This window comes from Globicephala melas, chromosome 12 (genome assembly GCF_963455315.2).
Source record: "Globicephala melas chromosome 12, mGloMel1.2, whole genome shotgun sequence".
NCBI classification, from domain to species: domain Eukaryota; kingdom Metazoa; phylum Chordata; class Mammalia; order Artiodactyla; family Delphinidae; genus Globicephala; species Globicephala melas.
This window is the reverse complement of record NC_083325.1, coordinates 44,950,297-44,972,307: the sequence shown is the minus strand read 5'-3', so window position 1 is coordinate 44,972,307 and position 22,011 is coordinate 44,950,297. Positions and strand designations below refer to the sequence as shown.

The 22,011-nt window shown below is 39.4% G+C and overlaps 1 protein-coding gene across 2 annotated transcripts in view; it reads left to right on the top strand.

The window, feature by feature from the left end:
- The first annotated feature begins 6,252 nt into the window (after positions 1-6,252).
- ACYP2 (acylphosphatase 2) overlaps positions 6,253-22,011 on the top strand; it is a 175,386-nt gene continuing 159,627 nt past the window's right edge. The window contains exons 1-2 of one of the 2 annotated variants that reach the window (XM_060309606.1): positions 6,253-6,567; positions 20,854-20,870. In XM_060309606.1, coding sequence (XP_060165589.1) covers positions 6,426-6,567; positions 20,854-20,870 — 159 coding nt within the window. In that variant the 5' untranslated portion in view covers positions 6,253-6,425. The remainder of the gene's footprint in view (positions 6,568-20,853; positions 20,871-22,011) is intronic. The other variant, XM_030877217.2, reaches the window with a different exon arrangement.

Here is a 22,011-nt window from a genome sequence, read left to right as displayed (position 1 = left end):
GTGGTCTTCTCATTGCCATGGCTTCTCTTGTTGCGGAGCACAGGCTCTAGGTGCACGGGCTTCAGTAATTGTGGCTTGCAGGCTCAGCAGTTGTGGCTCACGGGCTTCAGTAGTTGTGGTTCACGGCTCTAGAGTGCAAGCTCAGTAGTTGTGGCACACGGGCTTAGTCACTCTGCGGCATGTGGGATCTTCCCGGACCAGGGCTCGAACCCCTGTCCCCTGCATTGGCAGGCAGATTCTTAACCACTGTGCCACAAGGGAAGTCCCTTGGCTTGCTTTTTCTTACAGTCTTTATTCCTTCTGTTTTTAAGCACTGAAAAAAAAATATTTTTTTTTGGCTGCACATTGCAGCTTGAGGGATCTTAGTTCCCCGACCAGGGATTGAACCTGGGCCTACAGCAGTCAAAGTGCGGAGTCCTAGCCACTGGACTGCCAGGGAATTCCCAGCACTGAAAATTTTAATGCTCCTTTATTGACAAGAGGAGGATGGCATATTTGAACTTTCATTCTGCTTAAACTTTGACCTACCCCTATTGTGAAGATTTTGCTCCCAGACATTGCATTTGGTCAAGGTTCAGTTACAAAAAAAAACCACTACCAACAACAACAAAAAAAACCCTTCTGGACAGTTAAAACAGAAATAGATTTAACACTGGGTATTAAATAGCTTATGGAGTTGTTGGGAGGACTAGTGAAAGAAAGAATCTCTGGGTCAGTGGTTCTCAACCTTAGCTTTGTGTCCCAAGCATCTGGGTTGTTCTTAAGAATATAGATTCTGGGGCTTCCCTGGTGGCGCAGTGGTTGAGAGTCCACCTGCCGATGCAGGGGACGCGGGTTCGTGCCCCGGTCCGGGAGGATCCCAAATGCCGCGGAGCGGCTGGGCCCATGAGCCATGGCTGCTGAGCCTGCGCGTCCGGAGCCTGTGCTCCGCAACGGGAGAGGCCACAACAGTGAGAGGCCCGCATACCGCTAAATAAATAAAAAAGAATATAGATTCTGGAATCCACTGCAGACATATTGAATCAAAACCTCAGGGCATGTGTATGTGTAGAATTAATAAGGTCCCCTGGTGATTTTAATATGTAGCCAGTGTTGAGAACCACTTTGAGGCTGAGGTTTCAGGATCAATTTCAAGCAGAACTGGGCTACCAAGGGAGCTAATGATTCTTCTGCAATCAGGAAACCATGTACTGAATTGGGAAACTGCTGGCTTTAAAACTATGTCTTTCCTGCCACCGTCAGGAAGCTGCCATGTTCTGGAAACTGCCACATCCTGGACGCTGCTACTCCAGAACCCGGTACATGACACTAATTAGTAAAATGCACGTCCTGCACCCTGCCTCTCAGTGCCAAGAGGCCGCAGTCATAGTGACCTCAGTTAATGCCACAGAAAAACTAAGCTCCTCCATTGTGCCTGTCATGGAACCAGCAGCAGAGGGCTCCGGCCTCAGTCACGCCCTCCCTCCACATTTACCATGGTGTTTCTGATGGTGGATCCTCTATAACAGAAGGAATCCTAATTGCAAGGATGTAGCTTTAAACTTTCCAGCTCTACAGAATAGGAAAGCAAGCTAGAAGGAGATTGGAATGGATGTTGTATACCCATTCTGTGATCTAGCAAAGGCATCATGAAGTAGATGAGTTGTTTTAAATACTGGAGAAGGCTTGATGTCACACAAGCCCAGATCTAAGGGTAAATGTAATTCATACCTTTCAGGGAATAAGTGTGTGCGTGTGCATGTGCGTGTGCATGTGTGTAGGTATGTACACTAAGGAGGAATCGGAAGGGATGTCTTCCCCTGACAGGCTCCTTGCTTCCATAGGAAAAGCAGACCTGAGACTGGCTCAACTCTGTAAGTCTGTGCTTGGGAGGGGTTAGGAGGGGAAGGGCATACGTTGCCTAATTTTTTGAGTTAGTGTCTGTTCCTTTCTCCTCTTCTCTATGTTGGAGCTATAGCACAGAGCCTGGGCACATTCTGTTTAAAACTTGGCTTTGCTATTTGTTGCCTTTGTGATGTGTCCAAGCAGCAGTATCTCTCATTTTGTCCCCTCTTTAGCTAATCTTAACTTTATCCTTCCCTCATCAAGACCTCTAGATGCATATTTCATGTTTTCTAAAGCACACAGTGCTAAGCATAATATTTTCCCATAGTTTCCTCGCTTCTGGATGTATTGTCATTCATTTTATATATTTTCTTCTTTTGGAAATGAACTATGTTTCCATAACACATTCTTTTCATTAATTGAGGTATAATTATATTTAATTATTTATTTGTGCTTCTTTATCCAGTTAAGATTTGCTTTAATGCTTTGAAAATCAACTGTTTAATCCTCTCTTAATGTGAGCATGACTTACAAGTTCACTAAAAATTTAAATCATGTCCCATATACTGAAATAGTTTAAAAATATTTTAAAATTAATAATGCTGTTCATGCACTACAGTGAGAAATTATTTTGAAATGTTATTATGTGAATATATAACAGGATATTAAAATGGACTTTTGAAAAGTAAACTTTTTATTTTAGGACAGTTTTAAATTTATGAAAGAATTATGAGGGACTTCCCTCGTGGTCCAGTGGGTAAGACTCCACATGCCCAATGCAGGGGGCCCAGGTTCAATCCCTGGTGGGGGAACTAGATCCCACATGCGTGCCGCAACTAAGAGCCTGTATGCTGCAACAAAAGATCTTACATGCTGCAACTAAAACATGCCGCAACTATTATGAAGCTAGTACAGAGAGTTTCTGTATATCCTACACTCAGTTTCCCCTATTATTACTGTCTTACATTAGTATGGTACATCATTTGTCACAGTTAATGAACGAGCACTGAAACCTTACTATTAACTAAAGTTCATACTTTATTCAGATTTCATCAGTTTTTACCTAGTCCTTTTTCTGTTCCAGAATCCCATCCAGAATACACATTACATTTGGTCATCATGTCTCCTTTGGCTCCTCTTGGTTGTTTCTCAGGACATCCTTGTTTTTCTTGACCTTAATAGTTTTGAGTATTATTGGTCACATATTTTGCTGAATGAAATGGACCCTTTCATTTTAAATTTTATTTTAAAACTTTACATAAAAATTTCAAACATACACAAAATTAGAGAATAGTATAATGAATCCCCATGTACCCCTGATGCAGCTTCAATAACTATCTCCAATTTACTAAGCTTGTTCTATCTACACTGTCGTACTCCCAACCCTGAGGGTTTTAAAGCAAGTCCCAAATATAACTTCATAGCATATAACTTCATAGCATAGCACACATATATTTCAGTATATACCTCTAACAGGTAAGGCCATTTTAAAAAATACACCCCCAATGAATAATCACACAACAAATTTAAAGATAATTCTGTAATATTTAATAGTCAACCTGTGGTCAAATTTCCCCAGTGGTCTCACAAATGTCTTGAACTTATAAATTCAAATCAGGATCCAAATGAGGTTTATATTGAATTCTGTTGATTTGAAAAATGGGACTTCTGTCTCAGTTTTAGCTGAGACCTGAGACTCAAAACAAATCAATAGTTATACCCACATTACAATCTGGGACGCTAAACTAGCTATGTTGTCCAAAACGGGTGTTTAAAACTGGTTTTAAAATCCTGAGCCCAACACCCTCCTCAGGCTCAAGAGGATTTCTTTGGGGAAAGTTGAGGGGAGCTGTGGCTTTTCCCTCTTTGCCCCTCTCCCACCATGGGAGAGAGAAACAGGGTGTTTTCCCTTCACTGCATGCCTAGTGAGAGGGTCTTTAAAAGAACCACTTTGGGAGCTTGGCTTTTACTCCTTGAAGCTAGAAGGGACTGGTATTTGACCCAGACCCACGGCAAGTAAAAAGGACAGGCTGTGGCTGGAGATACCTGAATAAAGTCTACCAAGTGGAGCAGAAAGACGTGGCTGAATTCAGAGCAAACTGTGACTTCTATCAGTGGTAGGGCAGAAATATGAGTACCAACAATTAGATGTGATGGGAAGGAGGGATCTGGTCTTGTGGTCATTTTAAAAGAAATCCCTCCCATGCAGCCTTCTACCTGAGGGCTAGTCTCTCAGAGGAAACAGGTTTTTAATTTCAACCAGCAGTAACACAAAGCCAAAGTTATTGCTCAGGTTTCAAAATTAAAACTTTTCACCTAATTTAATCATGTATGTGAAGAGCTTGCTTACATCTGTTTGCATCAAAAGCCAAATAATCATATACTTATACAGTGTTGGTAATTACATGTTTAAATTGGTACAGCCCTTGGAAAAATGATTTGGTAATGTGTATCAGAAACAATACACACTTGTACCCTTTGATTTGGTATTCTAAATTCTACCCTAAATGATTTTTAAATATGGGAAAGAAGCTATATGAAGGAATATTTCCTTCACAATATTTTTTATGGTAGTGAAAAATTAGAGGCGACCTGAGTATGTAACAACAGGGACTTATTAGTAGGTAAACTTATGGTTATACCTACTTAATAGAGTATCATGAAATTACTAAAATATTCATTACAAAAAACTATAACATGGAAAAAGAAAGAATAAAAGTTGAATTTATACAACGATATTAACTACTTAAAACATATATATAAGAGAATACACAAAAAAGATAAAAGTTGTGTTAGGGTTATGGATTCTTTTCTTCTATTTTTAAAAATTTCTCTAATTATGCACAAATGTTTTTGTTTAAAATTAGCTGAAGCATTAGCAACAACTGCTTAAAATTTTTAGTCTTAGAATCACATATATTGGCAATTCATGCTGAAATGGTACATAAAAATTTGTTTGCTAATTTCAGCTGTTGGCAGACACAGTCAATTTTTTAGCTAAGCAAATGTCAACTGTTGCCATTGCGCTTCTAAAATTACAATAAAGCTACATAATAACTGGCAGGAGTACTCTTGGGTAAATGTGGAGAAAAATCAAAGATTGATTAAAAAAAGGAAAATGTCAACCTTCCCAGTCAGTGACAAGATCTTTGATAGGCAGGGACAGGACCCAGTTTGAGATCTTACTTCTTGGAAGGCACAGTACTAGTGGGGAAGACAGTAAATAATTAGGATGAAATCTGGTAAGCACTTGCACAGGCAACTGAACAGGATATGGGAAGATCTGGGAACTGGAATAGGTATTCCAGATAAAGTAGATCCAAGAGCAAAGATTTTTTTAAAGTCAGGGTGTGTTCAGAGAGCTGAATAACTCAAAGTGTCTTGACAATAGGTTACCTATAACCTATAGGATGGGTAGAAGCAGGTAATAAGAGGTTAGTGGAGGTTGAAGACCCTCAGTTTTATTTGGAATGCAGTGTAGAGACTTTGAAGTCACTGAAAAGAATGACATAAGATCTATGTTGATTCTAGGGTCTGCATGCAGTGAACTGGAAGGGAGATGAGAGGAAGATGTAAGTTGTGAGGATTCTGCAATAAACCAGGATCTTCATTACATAAAATTACCGGATTAGCGCTTCCAGAATATATTTTACTGTAAATGATTTAACCACATTCCAAGCAAGTTTTAGATGATTTTTGGTGCTAATAGAATTGGCACATAATATTGAATCAGATTGCAGAGGATTATTTTAATTATATGGCCAGATGCAGAGAAATATGTAAAGATCTCGAAGCCAACAAATATGTTGAGAAAGGCAAATTCTCACAAGTAAAAGGATTTCGATTTCTAGAAGGCAGCAGGTTATCAATAGCTGTATACAGATTCTCTGGAGTTGTGGGTTGCTTTAACACTTCATAACAGCTCACCAGGAAGTAATATTTTCTAAAGTATAAACTGCTTTAACCTTCTAGGCAATTGGGGGCATTGCTGAACAATGATCAAGATAATAAAAAAGCTATACGAGTTCACAGCAGACAAGATTTTTTGTTTCCATTAAAGTTTCTTGTTCCAGAATATATCACAATCCATTTAGAATATGGATTCAGGCCTAAAGCTTTTCTGACTCAATAGAAAAAAGGATGCAGATGTCACCTTAAGAACGGCTCAAAATCGCCTGACAGATTTGGCAGTTACCTAAACGTTTAATAAAAATTTACTCACTAACCAAATACTCTCAGTCACCGAGCTAGCAGGTCTTTCATTTCAAAAGAATCATTTTGGGGGTACCAAACTATTGACATCTGGGCCAAGCCTCCGCTTTTATTTAAATACAAACACTGGCAAAGAAGCGCAGCGGTTCGTTAAATCGCAGGGACTCGTAGCTGGCATCCCTCCCGGGAAGCGAGTCTGGTTCCACCACGGGGGAGGGGCAGGGAAAGGAGACCTCGGGCGCCAGGGACCTAGCGGGCTCTTTCTTCCAGGCGTCCCGGGCTGCCCTCACTACCAGTCCCCGCCGTCTCATTTGCCGCCTTCCGACGCGTGACCCCGGCGCGCTCGCGTCCCCGGCCGGTGACAGGCGCGAGGTGCGCCGAGCGGTCCCATGTGCGCCCTCCCTCTCGCGGCCGCTGCAGTCACCGCGCCCCGAATCCAGCTCCAGCTCCTCTGCCGAGGCCTCGTCGCCGCCATGTCTACCGCCAGGCCACTCAAATCCGTGGACTACGAAGTGTTCGGGAGAGTGCAGGGTAGGGGACCCCCTAACAGTGGGAGATCAAAGAGGTGTTGGGGAGGAAGAGTAGAAAGCTTCGACAATCACACCCCATCTTAAGGACGCCCTGCCCCGTAGCGGCTAGGACTTCCGCTCGGCCATGACACAGCAGCCATGGGTGGGAAGGAGGCGAAGGGCGCATGCGCAGAAGAGCTGGGGTGGGCGGGATGGGGGCGAGGGAGGAGAGCGGAGCCGGGGAAAGACTGGGAGAAGGAGGAACAGCCGGGCGCAGGGAGTGGGCCACTTAAGGGGCTCCGGGGAGTGCAGAATGAGAGGACAAAATGAAGTGGGGGAAGGAAAGAAGAGAGGGTCTTTGAACTAGTGGTCCCCGTTACTCACCACTGAACTACTGCGCTTGACTTGAGTTTAGGATGGACACCTAAGATGGTGTTTGAGGGTTCTCTTTGTAGGAGATTATACTTTTTTTTTTCCTGTATAGCTCCTGAAAGAATTATTAAGTTATCTAATTTTTGTCTCATTATAAGTTTAAATCGTTGTAGAGGATGTCATGTCTGGCTTATTGTAACTATCGTTATTTCTAACTTAAAATGTTAAATCACTGAAATTTATCCAGTGGAATATAAATATGGTAGTGATTTACTATTTGCCATAATTCATTCAAAGCAAAGCTTTTTAACAGTGGGAAATTTTGCATCATACCTTTTCCTCTTTGAATTTGATTTCCATTCCATTTTCCCCACAGAATTTTATCCTATTGTTATGCTTGAGCAGTTTCTAATTGGTCACCTACCAAACTTCTCTGCAATATGTATGTGCATATGTATGTGTATATATATACACACATACATATATTTTCTTAATTTCCTTTGACCATAAAGCTCTATTTATTTGTTTTTCTTTTGGCTTGAGTTACTATTGTGACTATTATTAGAATACACTTGATGAAAATAATATAAATACATTTAAAAGTGTGATAAACATTATTAAAATTTAAAAGGTAAATTTGTTTTGGAAATTTATTTCTTACAGGGAAAGCTGGAGGTTTCATGGAACATTGATTAAAGGGTTGAGTTATCTTTGTATTTTGGTATTCTAGAGGTTTTTACACTTTGGGGCAGTGTACCAGGATAAGAAAAAGGATGGGTGAGCGTATGCCTTTTGTAAAGAAATAGCTCTTTCTTTCAAAGGGTAACTGTGGGAAGGGAGGTAGGAAAGGAGAATCATGGCGTATTACAGGTGTCTCCTCAGACAAGTCAGTTTTAGGGGAAAAAAAAATATGGAAGTTCTAGATACAGAAATTGATTACTTAAAATTATTCATGCTTTGTACCCTTTAGAATGTCTTCGGTACACCCAGGGGTATGGTATTCTAGATTGAAAACTACCCCCAAAAGTCATTGAAACATGTATATAAAAATGAAAATGGTGGCAAAGATCATTTGACAAACTATTTGGTCTACTGGACAGAGACGGGAGTAGTTAAGGAGCGTGTGTGTGCACATGTGTGACGTTTACTGAGGGTGTACCATGTGCTGAGCATCCTACTATTATTTACTTAATCTTCATCACAATTTTGTAAGATATATGTCTTAGTACTGTTTTAACAATGATAAAATAGGTAGAGTGTCAGTAACTTGGACAAGCCGTTAGTTGACAAATGGGATTTGATCCTGCATCTCTCTAACTCTAAAACCTGCACTTTCCCATTAGATGAGGTTTTCTGATAACACATAATGTATTTCTATTAATTTTAGCTATGTAATTGCACTTTGTCCATATGGTGGTCACATGGTGTATGAAGATCAATTTGGGGCAACAGTATACATAATAGGAAAGAGAAATGTACGCTATATAAACAGTGGGGTTTAAAAATCAGCTTTAGGGGAATAACTGTTGTTTACAGTATGTTAAATGGAAGAAAGTACATGCATACTATTGATTTATCAAGGCCTAGTATGTGGGACAAATTCACAATCACATATTTGCACACATATACATCAACATTTGCTGAGAATCTAGGATGTGCCAAACTCTGTACTCATTTAATCGTCAACCCTATGACCTCAACCATTTTCCTCATTTAACAAATGGAGAATTTAAGGCATAGTGAAGTAACTTTCCCGTTACAGAGTGAGTTAAGTGGTGGCGCTGGGATTTGAACCTTGACAGTTTTATACCAGGGCCCATGCTCTTAATCAGTATATCCCACTGATCCTCCTCTCAATACCTTTTCCACCTTTATTTTGCCTTCCTCCGAACCTATGAACCGAACACATACATACACTGATGCAGGGCATTTGGACCTGGCCATCTATACACCATTCCAGATGATTCTGAGGATGTTTTTATGGTCTTTTAGGCTCCAAGGAAGTTTGACCTTGTCAGTAGGCAGTCAGCACATTCAAAACTGCAGCCTCTGACTCTCCCTCTGTTGCTTGCTGGCACTATCACCGTTGCTGTATATCAGTCTGCGTCTCTCTGTGTCTCACAGAACTGCTCACAATTTTTTAGTGGATTACCTAAGAAATAAATACAAACCACTAGCTTTTTGTCTGAGTCATAATGATAGTGTAGAAATAATTAACAATAAATGATAAAAAATTTTAATTTTATTTTAATAATGTAAAATGGAGAATAATTAAAGGGATCTTTAAAAGTGTGGAATAATAAAATCTTAGTGAATACTCACTTGTTAGAAATAACGGCTATGAAGGTAAATTTACAATGGAGGAAGCTATAATTAGGAACATTGAATATGGACAAGATATAGATTGATAAATAAAATTGTCATTAAAATATTTAAATGAAAAATATTCTTAATGAAAATTGCTTCAATGATATAAAAATTAATTTGGAAAATGATTTAACTGTCTTGTTCTGATGGAAAATTGATCAGTGAATTGAATTAGCTTGACGGAGCTTATGACAGAAAATATTTTCTAACCAAAAAACGGGGTATGCTGTTATATTTGTATTTAGAATGTTTGAATTTAAATCATCCTTGGTGCCATAATGGTAGTCAAAATGTTCTAAGGGTCAAATATACTCTGCCTTGTTCTCCAATACACACACCCTAATTTGCAAACAGATTGCATTTCAAGAACTAGTTTATAAATTGGTTGTTTGGAATTCAGGAAAATACATTTATAGAAATAATATTACAAATAGTGGATTTATTTCTCAGACCCTTCTGCAAAGTCCACTCATAGAGCTATAGGCTTGTTGACAGAAATAATCAATAAACAATCTATAATTGGAATAGAAAAGAGTTTTATTTCAGCCAAACTGAGGACTGTAGCTGGGGAGACAGTCTCTCAGGTAATTCTGAGGAACTGCTCTGGAGAAGCATGGTTTCCAGCACAGTTTTATATCTTCTCAGAACAAAGAACATCTAACAAATCAGCGATTCATTCCTTCAAGGTTTCAAAAAAACAGATCAGCATGTACACAGGGAGCCAGTATGTCCTTGGCACCTGGGAAGAGAGTCCTATCATCAAAGAAGTACCGGCATTGGCATCCCAGAAAGGGAGGCATTTAATCTTTATTTTTAACATGGACATTCTTTACTTCTGATTAAGGTGCCCTTTTCTTTAACAGTTAAAGCAGATGTACAGTGTTTGATAAGCCACAAACAGGCTGTTTTAGTTAGCATAAAAGTCAAGTTAATTCCTGGATAAGCCAGAATGACTTTCCCATCCCTCAATATGTAAACATTTCTTCCATCAGGCTGCTGCTGCTCTCCATTGCTGCTTCCTTCCCTCTATTTTTTTAAATAATTTTTTTGTTTGTTTTAGTACAGTTTTAGAATTATAGAAAAGTTAGAAAGATACTATAGAGAGTTCCTGTATACTCCACATCCGGTTTCCCCTACTGTAAACATCTTACATTAGTATGGTACATTTGTCACAACTGGTGAGCCAATATTGATACATTATTTTTAACTAAAGTCCATACTTTATTCAGATTTCCTTAGTTTTTACCTAAAGTCCTCTTCTGTTCAGGATTCGTCTAGGCTATCATATTACATTGAGTCATCTTGTCCCCTTAGGCTCCTTTACACTGTGATAGTTTCTCAAACTTGCCTTGTTTTCCATGACCTTGGCAGTTTGGAGGAGTACTTTGATGCTAGATACCTTGTAGAATGCTCCCATACTGGTATTTGTCTGGTATTTTTGTTGTAAGACTGAGGTTGTGGGTTATCAGGAAGAAGACCACAGAGGTACAGTGCCATTCCCACCAGCATATCAAGGGTACATGACTTATCACTGTTGAGGTTAACCTTGATCACCTGGCTGAGATAGTGTTTGTCCACTGTTAAGTTACTCTTTTTTTCCCCTCCCTTTCCATCCTCTACTTTATCTCCATATTCTCAAGAAGCTCCATGTTTTTTTTTCCCACCAACTTCTGTTACATTACGGGCTTTGGGATGAGGGATAGGGGAGTAGGGGACTGACCTCCTGGGTTTTTAGAGCATTTGTAACTATGGCATGGCTTATAATGTTCCTATAAATGTTTAATTACAATTACATCAAGAATAATCTGAAATTTTGAAAGAGAAATTGATTAAGCTGTGTATAGATGCTCTACCAACTCTCAGGTAAATACTGACGACACTTGTAGAAATGGACTGTGGCAATCTGTTGGTTTACCTGTGCGTTAGAAATTTAACAGTTTGTTTTTGATGGGATTGACTCAGATTTAGAATGGGAGTAACTTATTAGACTACAGAAATAAATAGCGATTTTCTTTAAGATTGCTTAAAATGAAAATTAGGATAATTACTAAATAGCTTTGTCAGACACCACATAATTTAGGTGTATACATTTTTCCTTACATAGACAGGTAAGTGGAAAAGTTATGTATTAGAGGTTGAAAATTTTAGTACATTAAAGTCAAGAAATACGATTAACTCTAATTCCCTTTCTCATCTTTCTTCCTATAGCATTTCATTTGTAGTTCTGTTCTACTTCTTGTTTTTACTTCTCCAAATCCATCCTCCCTTTTTAAAAAAAATATTTATTTATTTATTTGGTTATACCGGGTCTCAGTTGTGGCACGTGGGATCTTTAGTTGTGGCATGTGGGATCTTTAGTTGTGGCATGTGGGATCTAGTTCCCTGGCCAGAGATCGAACCTGGGCCCCCTGCATTGGAAGCATGGAGTCTTGCCCACTGGACCACCAGGGAAGTCCCTCTCCTTTCAAATATAGTTATTTGTGTACACCTATCTGTGTCTCTCACTAGACAATAAGGACAGTATTGGGTGGGCCAAAAATGCCTTCGGTTTTTTAAGTAAAAATAAAAGACACATTTTTAAAATTTTTCACCAAGAACTTTATTGAACAAAGTATTCACCCTTTTGTTCCACTACCTTCTGCCATTTTTCAGGCAACTTCATGATTCCATCTTCCTAAAACTTTTTATCTTTTTGAGCAAAGAACTATTCCAGGTACCTTTTACAGTCTTCCAGGGAATTGAAAGTTTTTCCATTAAGAGAATTTTATAAAGACTGAAATAAAGGGAAATCTGAAAGTGCAATGTCTGGTGAATACGGTGGATGAATCAGAACTTCCCAGCCAAGCTGTAAAGTTTTTGCTTGGTCGTCAAAGAAACATGCGGTCTTGCATTATCCTGATGGAAGATTATGCGTTTTCTGTTATAATTCTGGACACTTTTCGTCAGGTGCCACTTTCAGTTGGTCTAATTGGGAGCAGTACTTGTTGGAATTAATCATTTCGTTTTCCAGAAGGAGCTCATGTTAGAGGACTCCCTTCCAATCCCACCATATACACAACATCACCTTCTTTGGATGAAGACCGGCCTTTGGTGTGGTTGGTGGTGGTTCATTTCGCTTGCCCCACGATCTCTTCCATTCCACATTGTTGTACAGTATCCACTTTTCATCGCCTGTCACAATTTGTTTTAAAAATGGAATGTTTTCATTACATTTAAGTAGAGAATCGCATGTGATTCTCAAGAAGGTTTTGAGGTTTGCCAGGTTTGCCTGCCATGTCAAGAAGGTTTTTTTCGCTTAACTTATGTGGAACCCAAACATCAAAGCGAATCACATAACCAAGCTGGGGCAAATGATTTTCAGTGCTTGATTTGGATATTTTGAGTGTGTCGGCTATCTCCCGCGTGGTATAACATTGATTGTTCTCAATTATTGTTTCAATTTGATCGCTATCAACTTCAACTGGTCTACAGGACTGTGGAGCATCGTCCTGCGAGAAATCTCCAGCACGAAACTTCGCAAACCACTTTTGACACGTTCGATCTGTCACAGCACCTTCTCCACACACCACACAAATCTTTTTCGGCATTTCAGTTGCGTTTTTACCTTTCTTGAAATAATAAAGCATAATATGCTAAAAATGTTGCTTTTTTTCTTTCATCTCCAATATTAAAATGGGTACACAAAAATTCACCAATTTTGATGTCTTTTTTTAAATGCTCACTGATATGACAAATGTCACATACAATCTAACAAAATTGTTTTGAATGAAGTTAAAGACAACTAAGTGCTACTAGAGCCATCTTATGCAAAAAACTGAACTAACCTTTTGGCCCACCCAATATTTTAAAGGTTAAGCTAGCTTGTTTTTATATCCCCTACAGGCTGTGCTTCTGGTGGGAACTTCCAAAGTATCTCAAATTAAATTCAAGTGTTTGGGATAGTTGGCTTAGAGAAGAAACAGTAGTATATTTGCTGTTTCGACTATTTGAAAGATGCCATGGTGTGTGGCTCCAGGGGACAGATCCTGGATGGATGTTGGAAGGTTAAAGTGAGGCAGAATTTTATTCCATAGAAGGAAGGACTTTCTAACAATTAACGATGTTTAAAGTCATTAAGGGCTGCTTTGTAAGGTAGTGACTTGATGACTTCCTGCATTCAAAATTGACACATGCAGTTTGATCCCAGGATGAAGGATTACAGGTTAATATGAAAATTTGATTTTACATGAAAGGATCCTGATGTTTAGAATTCATCATATGGTTTCTTTAAACATCAATACTTCTTTGTAGATTTAAAGTATGATTTGCTTTGCAAATATTCACCTCAGAGTTTCTCCCTGACACATCTTTTCACAAAGCAAGGTCCAGTTGCAGCTGACTGAGCCTTGATTGAGTGGCATATTTTGTTTGAGTCTCTCATAACTGAAGCGGCTGATGTCTGTCCCAGTTTCCAGAGCAGTGTGTCTGTAAAAAAAACTGCATGTGTCATATCAGCTTCCCTTCTCTTTAGCAAGCAGGGTGAAAGCAGTGTAGAGAGGCCACGGAAGCCCATGGAAGCAACTTCTCCAGTACAGGCCCTGTCCTGAGAGTGCTCAGTTCCAGTCAGTGCTATTCAACTGCAGAAAATCTGTGTTCACATTCACTTTGTTTGCTATATGGACCTCCCTCTGTTGCACAGAATGCTTCAGACTAGGGATGGGGACTCTCAGAAAGACTGAGAAAATTCCAGAGCTTTGAACAGTTAATTCCTGCATGGTTCACTGCGTCACAAAGTTAATGGGCTGGAGGTCCTGACAACTCTTGATACACATTCCTTCTAAGGCTTTAAAATATGGGTTGTGGTTGAGGGACCCAGTAAACAACACCCGTCTTCATTATGTGAGTTATTGACAAGTAAGACAATGAGTAAAGCAGAGTTTGGGGGATGTGTCTCAATCTTCAGGTAAGTAGGCTTCGTAATAATCTGTACTGCAGAATTAAACACACCAACCCGGGCACCAGCAGGGCTCCCTCAACAGAACAGAAGGGATGATTCCTTTGAATAACTAGTTCCCAGAAGGAAGAAGAGGAAGCACCTGGACTGTGTATGTTTCTCCTCCCAAACTTAACCATTAGATAAGTCACTGCGTGTCCCCAAGGAGTTAGGAACAGGTAGAGAGTGGCCAGGAGTGACACACTAGTGGATATTTCTCCCCGTTAAAGGAACTATCACATGGGCAAAGAAACTTTCTCTCCCAGAAATAAACAGTGACATCTAGAGGGAGCTCAACTATTTAGTTCTGGTTGTAGTACTTCAAGATGATCTGCAGAGCAGAGTTTTTTGGTGTGGAATGATAGGAGAAGTCAGGGATGTTGTATGGAGAGCAAATTGGGGAATGACTGTCCTTGTTCTACAGACAGACAGAGGAAGGATGACGTCACAGTCCTGTTTCCTTTTTTGTGTGTGTGACGTAAAAAAAAATTGAGATCTAATTCACATAGTATTAAATTCACTCTTGTAACGTGTTCAAACATACTAAATATACAGTGTTTTTTACTGTATTCACAATGTTTTGCAGCTATCATCACTATCTAATTTAGAATATTTCCATCACCCCAAAAAGAATCCCTGCCCCACAGTTCCCTTTATCAGTTATTCCCCATCCCCTACTTCCCCCATCCCTCAGGGATGTCGCTGCCAAGGTCTCTGTGATTTCCTTGGACTTTCCTTCATGGTTTCAAGATGGCTGCTATCGCTCCAATCATTACATTCACCCTACAGTCAGGAAGAGAGAGGGAACAAGGAGGAAACCCCTGGCTGAGACAGCCCCTGTCAAAGAGCTTTCTTGAAAGCTTCAGCCAGTGATTTGGCTGAACCACTTGACATGGACCACCCCTTATAAGGAAGATCGATAAATAGAGAAGAGCATGTTGCTGCCTCAAGTAAAATCAGAATTCTGTTAGAAAAGCAGAAGGGGAAAACGGATTTTGTGTAGGCAACTAACAGTGTCTGTCGCAGATATTCATATGTTAAATACATTTAACAGCATAGTAATTACATTTGGTAGTCTTTCCCAAGTAGTGATGCAAAAGGACATACTACAGAAAGACTTTGATCTCCCTGGTCTCAGTCTCAAGATATTTGGTTTATAGCCAAGACAACCTAAATTTCTGTTAAGTACATATTGAATCTTTCACATATGATTTATCTCAGTCTTATTTTTTTTTCCATTTATCACTGCTTAAAGCAATGGGCAACACTTGTATTATCTACCCAATTTGTCAAGCAGTATGAACTTAGCCTAAAATTAAGTCTCTTAAACTTAAAGGACAATCCTTTAGTTGTACTGTTTTAAGATCTGTTTAATAAATGTGTGTGTGCCCTTACCATTCATAGTTACAAATACAGCCGCCATGTCCTGCTCTAGTCTTCTATCCCAAGTCCTCTAAGTTCTGTAAGATAACCAGTTTAACCATTTCTTTTTTCAGTTCTTATGGTTGTTAAGCCATTATTTATAAACAACATGCTCATATTAATATTTCCTGACTTGTCAACTTAGGCATTATGTAGTGACTTCTTGCTACCCTTTTTAGTATATGGTATATTATATATAAACACACACACACATACACACATCAAACTATATATTATCATTTAGATAAAGCAGTAAAGTTCTGCTAGAATCAACACAGAAGTCTTATGATTCTTTCCAGCTTTGAGTGCAGTAAATTTATCATCATCACTTTGAAATTAAACTTAAACTCTAATCAGTATGGTTGCATGTATATTTACAATGTTAATAATGAATTACTACAGGACAGTAAAACAGTTCACTTAAATACTTATCAGCTGGTTTTTCCTTCACTCATTTATTCAACAACTATGTGCCAAGCTCTGGTCTAGGTGCTGGGGACACAGTGTTGAACAAGACAGAAAAAAAAAACACAAATAAATACCTAGTAATATCATATGGTAATCGGTTATGCATATCCAGGAAACATATAAGGATGCAGTGCTGTTTTAGATAAATTGGTCAGGGACTATTTCTCTATGGAGATGACATTGGTGCAGAGACATGAATGATGAGAAGGAGCCAGCAATGAGAAGATCAGGGGGAAGAGCAGTTCAGACAGAGGGAATAGTAAATGCAAAGGCCATGAGGCAGGAATATGCTTGGCATGTTGAGGGACACAAAGGAGAAAAATTTGGCTGGAATGGAATGAGCAGACAGGAGTCCTAAGAGATGAGACAGAGCATTAGAAAGGGGCCTGGAGGCTGTGGTAACCAGAACGTATTTTATTTTGAGTGTGATAGGGAGCCACCAGAGGGTTTTAAGCTGGGAAAGGAAGTGATTTGATTTTACTTAAGGAAAGAAAACCACCTTGGCTGCTTTATGGAGACTAGACTGTAGGAGGGCAGAACTAGACATAGGGAGACTAGTGAAGGGGGCCATTGCTGTGGATTAGTTGAGAGATTATGATAACTTGGACTAGGGTGTAAAAACATTTTTACCCATTTTTCTAGAAACAGTTGAAATAGAATTAAACTATTTTTTAGCAAGTCTTGAAAATGAAGTTTGGGGCTAGAAATAATTGGTAAAATGAGTGCAATGACATGGTTTTGAATATTTAACTATGCGTGGTATCCAAATAGGTCATGATCCTGATTTGGGGACTTTGCACATGCTCTTCCATCTTTAATGTTATTCCATTCTCATCATACTAATTTTTGCTCATCATTGAAGTATCAATGTCCCGTTTTCAATAAGCCTGCCCTAAAATTACCCAAGACTGGGTGGGTCATTTGTTTGTCCTGTGAACTCCCACTTGCATCCTGGTTTATACATCTTTCAACTCATAATTGTTCTATGTTTTATTTATTTTTAAAGTTTTATTTATTATTCTTTTTTTCTTTTTTCCCCAGTTTTATTGAGATATAATTGCCATACAGTACTATATAAGTTTAAGGTGTACAGCATGATTTGACTTACATCATGAAATGATTATCACAATAAGTTTAGTGACTATCCATCATCTCATATAGATACAAAATAAAAGAAAAAGGAATAAATATTTTTCCTTGTGATGAGAACTCTTATGAGTTACTCTCTTCACAACTTTCATATGTAACATAAGCATAAGTTAATTTTATTTATCATGTTGCACATCACATCCCTAGTACTTATTGATCTTATAACTGGAAGTTTGTACCTGTTGTCTTCTACATTTTAATTGCCATTTTACTTGTCTATCTTCCTCACTATACTGTAAGCTCCTAGATGGCAGGACTGTCTTATTTACTCATCTCATTCTCTGCAGAATTAGACAATGAATATTTGTTAAGTGAATAATCAGAATGTCTAAAAGTGTGCTTATTTTTTTAAAAAATATTTATTTATATATTTGGTTGCACCAGGCCTTAGTTGCAGCATGTGGGCTCCTTAGTTGTGGCATGCGAACTCTTAGTTGCTGCATGCATGTGGGACCTAGTTCACTGACCAGGGATTGAACCCAGGCCCCCTGCATAGGGAGCGCAGAGTCTTATCCACTGCACCACCAGGGAAGTCCCTAGTGTGCTTATTAAATATATGAATTGTGAGGCTTCCCTGTTGGCACAGTGGTTGAGAGTCCGCCTGCCGATGCAGGGCACACGGGTTCGTGCCCCGGTCCGGGAAGATAGCACATGCCGTGGAGCGGCTGGGCCCGTGAGCCATGGCCGCTGAGCCTGCGCGGCCGGAGCCTGTGCTCCGCATCGGGAGAGGCCACAGCAGTGAGAGGCCCGCCTACCGCAAAAAAAATATATATATATATATCTATATATATATATATATGAGTTGCCTGATTCTTAGATTATGTCTGTGTGAAAAGAACATTTCATTAGCAGACTGGAGTAGGTAATTTCCTTAACCCTGCAATGTATTGGATAACTCTTTTAAAAATTCCTCAAATCCTGTCACCTTAAGCAAATGGCCTTTTTGTCATCAGTAAATAGATGGTGGAAGGGCTGCTGGGAATTCATAAATGTTGAAAGGATGTTGCTCTTCACCGGGGGTGGAGTGGGGTGGAGTATGGTGGAGTGGGCAGCTTGTTGTTAACCTCCCTTTCTGGCAGCTCCGGTGTTTCTGGCAGTAAGTAGTAAGGGTGGAGGGAGCAACCTAAGTGACAGGCTGCCTGCTCTGCTCCAGCACCAAATCCAGTTAGAGTGCAGGACAGGGTTTTTTGTCTTTTCATTGTCCATGGTTTCTTTCAAGTAGCGCTGTTGACTTGTAAAATAGCTGAGGCAATATTGACATGCAAGTACATGATTTATTACCAACACGAATTTGAACAGCATGAATGAGAAATGCATCAGACCTGCAGTACCCTACAAGATTGGAGTTTTCCCCTTTGCGATTCAATTCTTCACCTGAAATATAAATCCTTTTCAAACCTTTCCCAGACCTTCCTTTAAGGTGGAGCCAACCATTGATTCTAAACTTTAGCGGGCATAAAAATCACCTGGAGAGCGTGTTAAAATTGGATTCCAAGATGCAACCTGCAGAGTTTCTGATTCTTTAGTGCTGGGGAGGAGCTTGACAATTTGATTTTCTAAAAACCTCTCAGGTGATGCTGGTGCCTCTGGTTCATGGACCGGTCTGAATAGGAAAGAGCTGGACTATATGTTTCCAATTTCTGTTTACTTCAGTTGCATGTGCTTTCTTTTCTTAATGCTAACATCATTTGGGGCTGTTCACTGTTGAGAAACTCAGAGGGGAATATGCACAATAGGCCTGGACCCAAACTTTCAACTCTGCTTAGTCAGTGTCTTCTGGGATCCCCTCACTCCAGGAAAAAATGACTGCACACTTCTCCACAGTTCTGCCTGTTTTGTCTCTTCTACATGGTCTGGTTAACCTGAAGTTTCTCTTGAATTTTCTGCCCATTCCTTTTATATCTACTGACTCATGTCTTTCCCTCCATCTATATAACAGATTACCTTTCTGGTTCTTCTTCAGATCAATACTCCCCACTCATCCTTCCCTCACATTTATAGGTATCTTTTTTTTTTTTTCTGGTGCGCGGGCCTCTCACTGTTGTGGCCTCTCCTGTTGCAGAGCACAGGCTCCGGACGCGCAGGCTCAGTGGCCATGGCTCACGGGCCCAGCCGCTCTGCGGCATGTGGGATCTTCCCGGACCGGGACACGAACCCATGTCCCCTGCATTGGCAGGCGGACTCTCAACCACTGCGCCACCAGGGAAGCCCTATAGGTATCTTTTAAAATATTTTTTATAGCCCCATAAGAATTTCACTTGTGATACTATCCTGTCTTTTTTGCTCCACTACTCTTTTTTTCTTCGTATTCATTTGGTACCACAATACACTACCCTCAGGAAACAAATGATACTCCTTGTTATTACAAATCTGCTTACAAAACTACATAAAATTACCCAAGCCACGAATCTTGTCTTCTGTATCCTCTTAATCAGACTCAATTGCTGTTTGGAGAAGCAATATCTTTTGACCTCTCTGAGATTGATTTGATCTATCCCCTGTGATTTGCCTATTTTTTTCCTAATTTTTAAAAATTGAGGTATAATTTACATTCAGTAATATTCACCCTTTTTAGTATACAGTTCAATGAGTTTTGATAAATGCATACAGTCATGTAACCACCACCACTACCAGCACAACTGAGACATAAAACAGTCCAATCACCCCAAAACTTTCCCTCGTGCTCCTTTTCAGCGCCCCACTCCTTCCCACTCCCGCCCTTGGCAATCACAGATCAGTTTTCTGTCCCTGTAGTTTTGCCTTTTCCAGAAAGTGGAATTAAAATAGTAATGTTTTATTACATTTAAACTTGAATTTAGTACTTGTATTTAAAGAAGACATTCTGTTTATTTATTTAATTTATTTATTTTTGGCTGCGTTTGGTCTTCGTTGCTGCACATGGGCTTTCTCTAGTTGCGGCGAGCGGGGGCTACTCTTCGTTGCAGTGTGCGGGCTTCTCATTGCCATGGCTTTTCTTGTTGCAGAGCACAGGCTGTAGGCACATGGGCTTCAGTAGTTGTGGCACGCGGGCTTCAGTAGTTGTGGCTCACGGGCTCTAGAGTGCAGGCACAGTAGTTGTGGTGTACGGGCTTAGTTGCTCCGTGGCAAGTGGGATCTTTCCAGATCAGGGCTTGAACCCGTGTCCCCTGCATTGGCAGGTGGACTTTTAACCACTGTGCCACCAGGGAAGCCCCTAAAGAAGACATTCTAAAAGCTGAGGGTGGGTAAGTTTTATGCCAGCACACTCAAATGTTCTTGTAGTAATTATTTTGTTTTATTTAGCATTTTAAAATAGAAGGAATATGCAGTTTGGCGTTTCATTATACTTTGGTTTCAGAATATTATTCTTTTTCTTCAAAAATAACCTTCCTTTTTCTCTTTTTGTTTTAAAAGAAAAGAATTTTTAAAAAACACTTTCTGAATGCATTCAGATATTAAAGGTTTTGTTCATTTCATTTACTTACTATTTAATAAACTAGATGAAAGCTAAGTCAGGAAATATATACTTTTTTTAAAGGTAGACAACCTGACATTTCTTTTCATCTTTCTCTTATACAGGTGTTTGCTTCAGGATGGTAAGTCACCAATCTGTTTATTATTTTTTGCCATCTCCCTCCCACCCCCACTGTTATTTAGTCACAGAGACAGAGCAGTTATCTACTTAGTGCTAATCTATTGCTAATTTCCTGTCCTTGACAGTGAATGAAGAAATATTTGTATTTCTTTCAAGTTACTGGTTGAGATTTTTATTAAGGATGTCTTTTAAAAGTAGTCTATTAAAAACATTACAACCTTCCTGGTTTTCCGTTAATATTTCTATGAATTTCGAAAGTACCTCTCTTGGGGTGATCCAATTAAACATTTTGATTAGGTATATTTAATACACAGTATGGGGTCTTCCACTTGTTCTGGATGGAAGAATCTCTCCAGTCAACGGTACATATCTTGAATTGCAAAATGAGAAAAGCCCATTGTTGCACAAGGAAGTGGTTCCTAGGTTTTTAAAGTTAAAACCCCTTGCTGCCTTTTAGATATTTATTTTAAAATATTTATTTTAAAATACTTTTAAAATATCAATTTTTAAAATATAGTACTCCTTTCTTAAAGTTAAACGTGGCATGTATTCTCACCTACTGTTTGAGCTGGGAATCACTAGCTAGGTCTCTGTTCCTAACCTCTAAGTGTTCTAACAGGTTCCCACAAGTCAAGTCTCTGCCTTTTGAGATAGTCGCATCCCCTGGAGTTCAGATTGTCTCCTTTTTCGCTGCTATCTGTGAAGGCGTGACATTTTCAGAACCCAGCCCTTCCAGCAATCCTAGCTATAATCATCTTGGTTTGCACTGCTTCATTTAGTTGGGGACGTGGAGTGTAGAGCTCTTGGTCACCCTGGGCTCCAAACAGGAGAAGAGCATGTTTCTAAAAAATGCTGGTATTCTGGCTCCACAAGAATTTTAGTGTGATGTAGTTAAAGTAATACAAAATAAAAATGTTTCTAGGTTTGCATGTGCTGGTAGCATAACTGAATTTGGAATCAGGAAAAGGAATTTTAAAAAACTATTACGAATAATAGGAGAAATAAATTTACTCATAGGCAATTATAACAATTGCGTGGCAAGTCCAGAGTCAACAGAGAACACTGGAATCTTTTAATCCAATTCTTTATGTTGATCATAACTGGATATTTTTGCTCAGTGATTAAGAATCTTGGAGTGATCA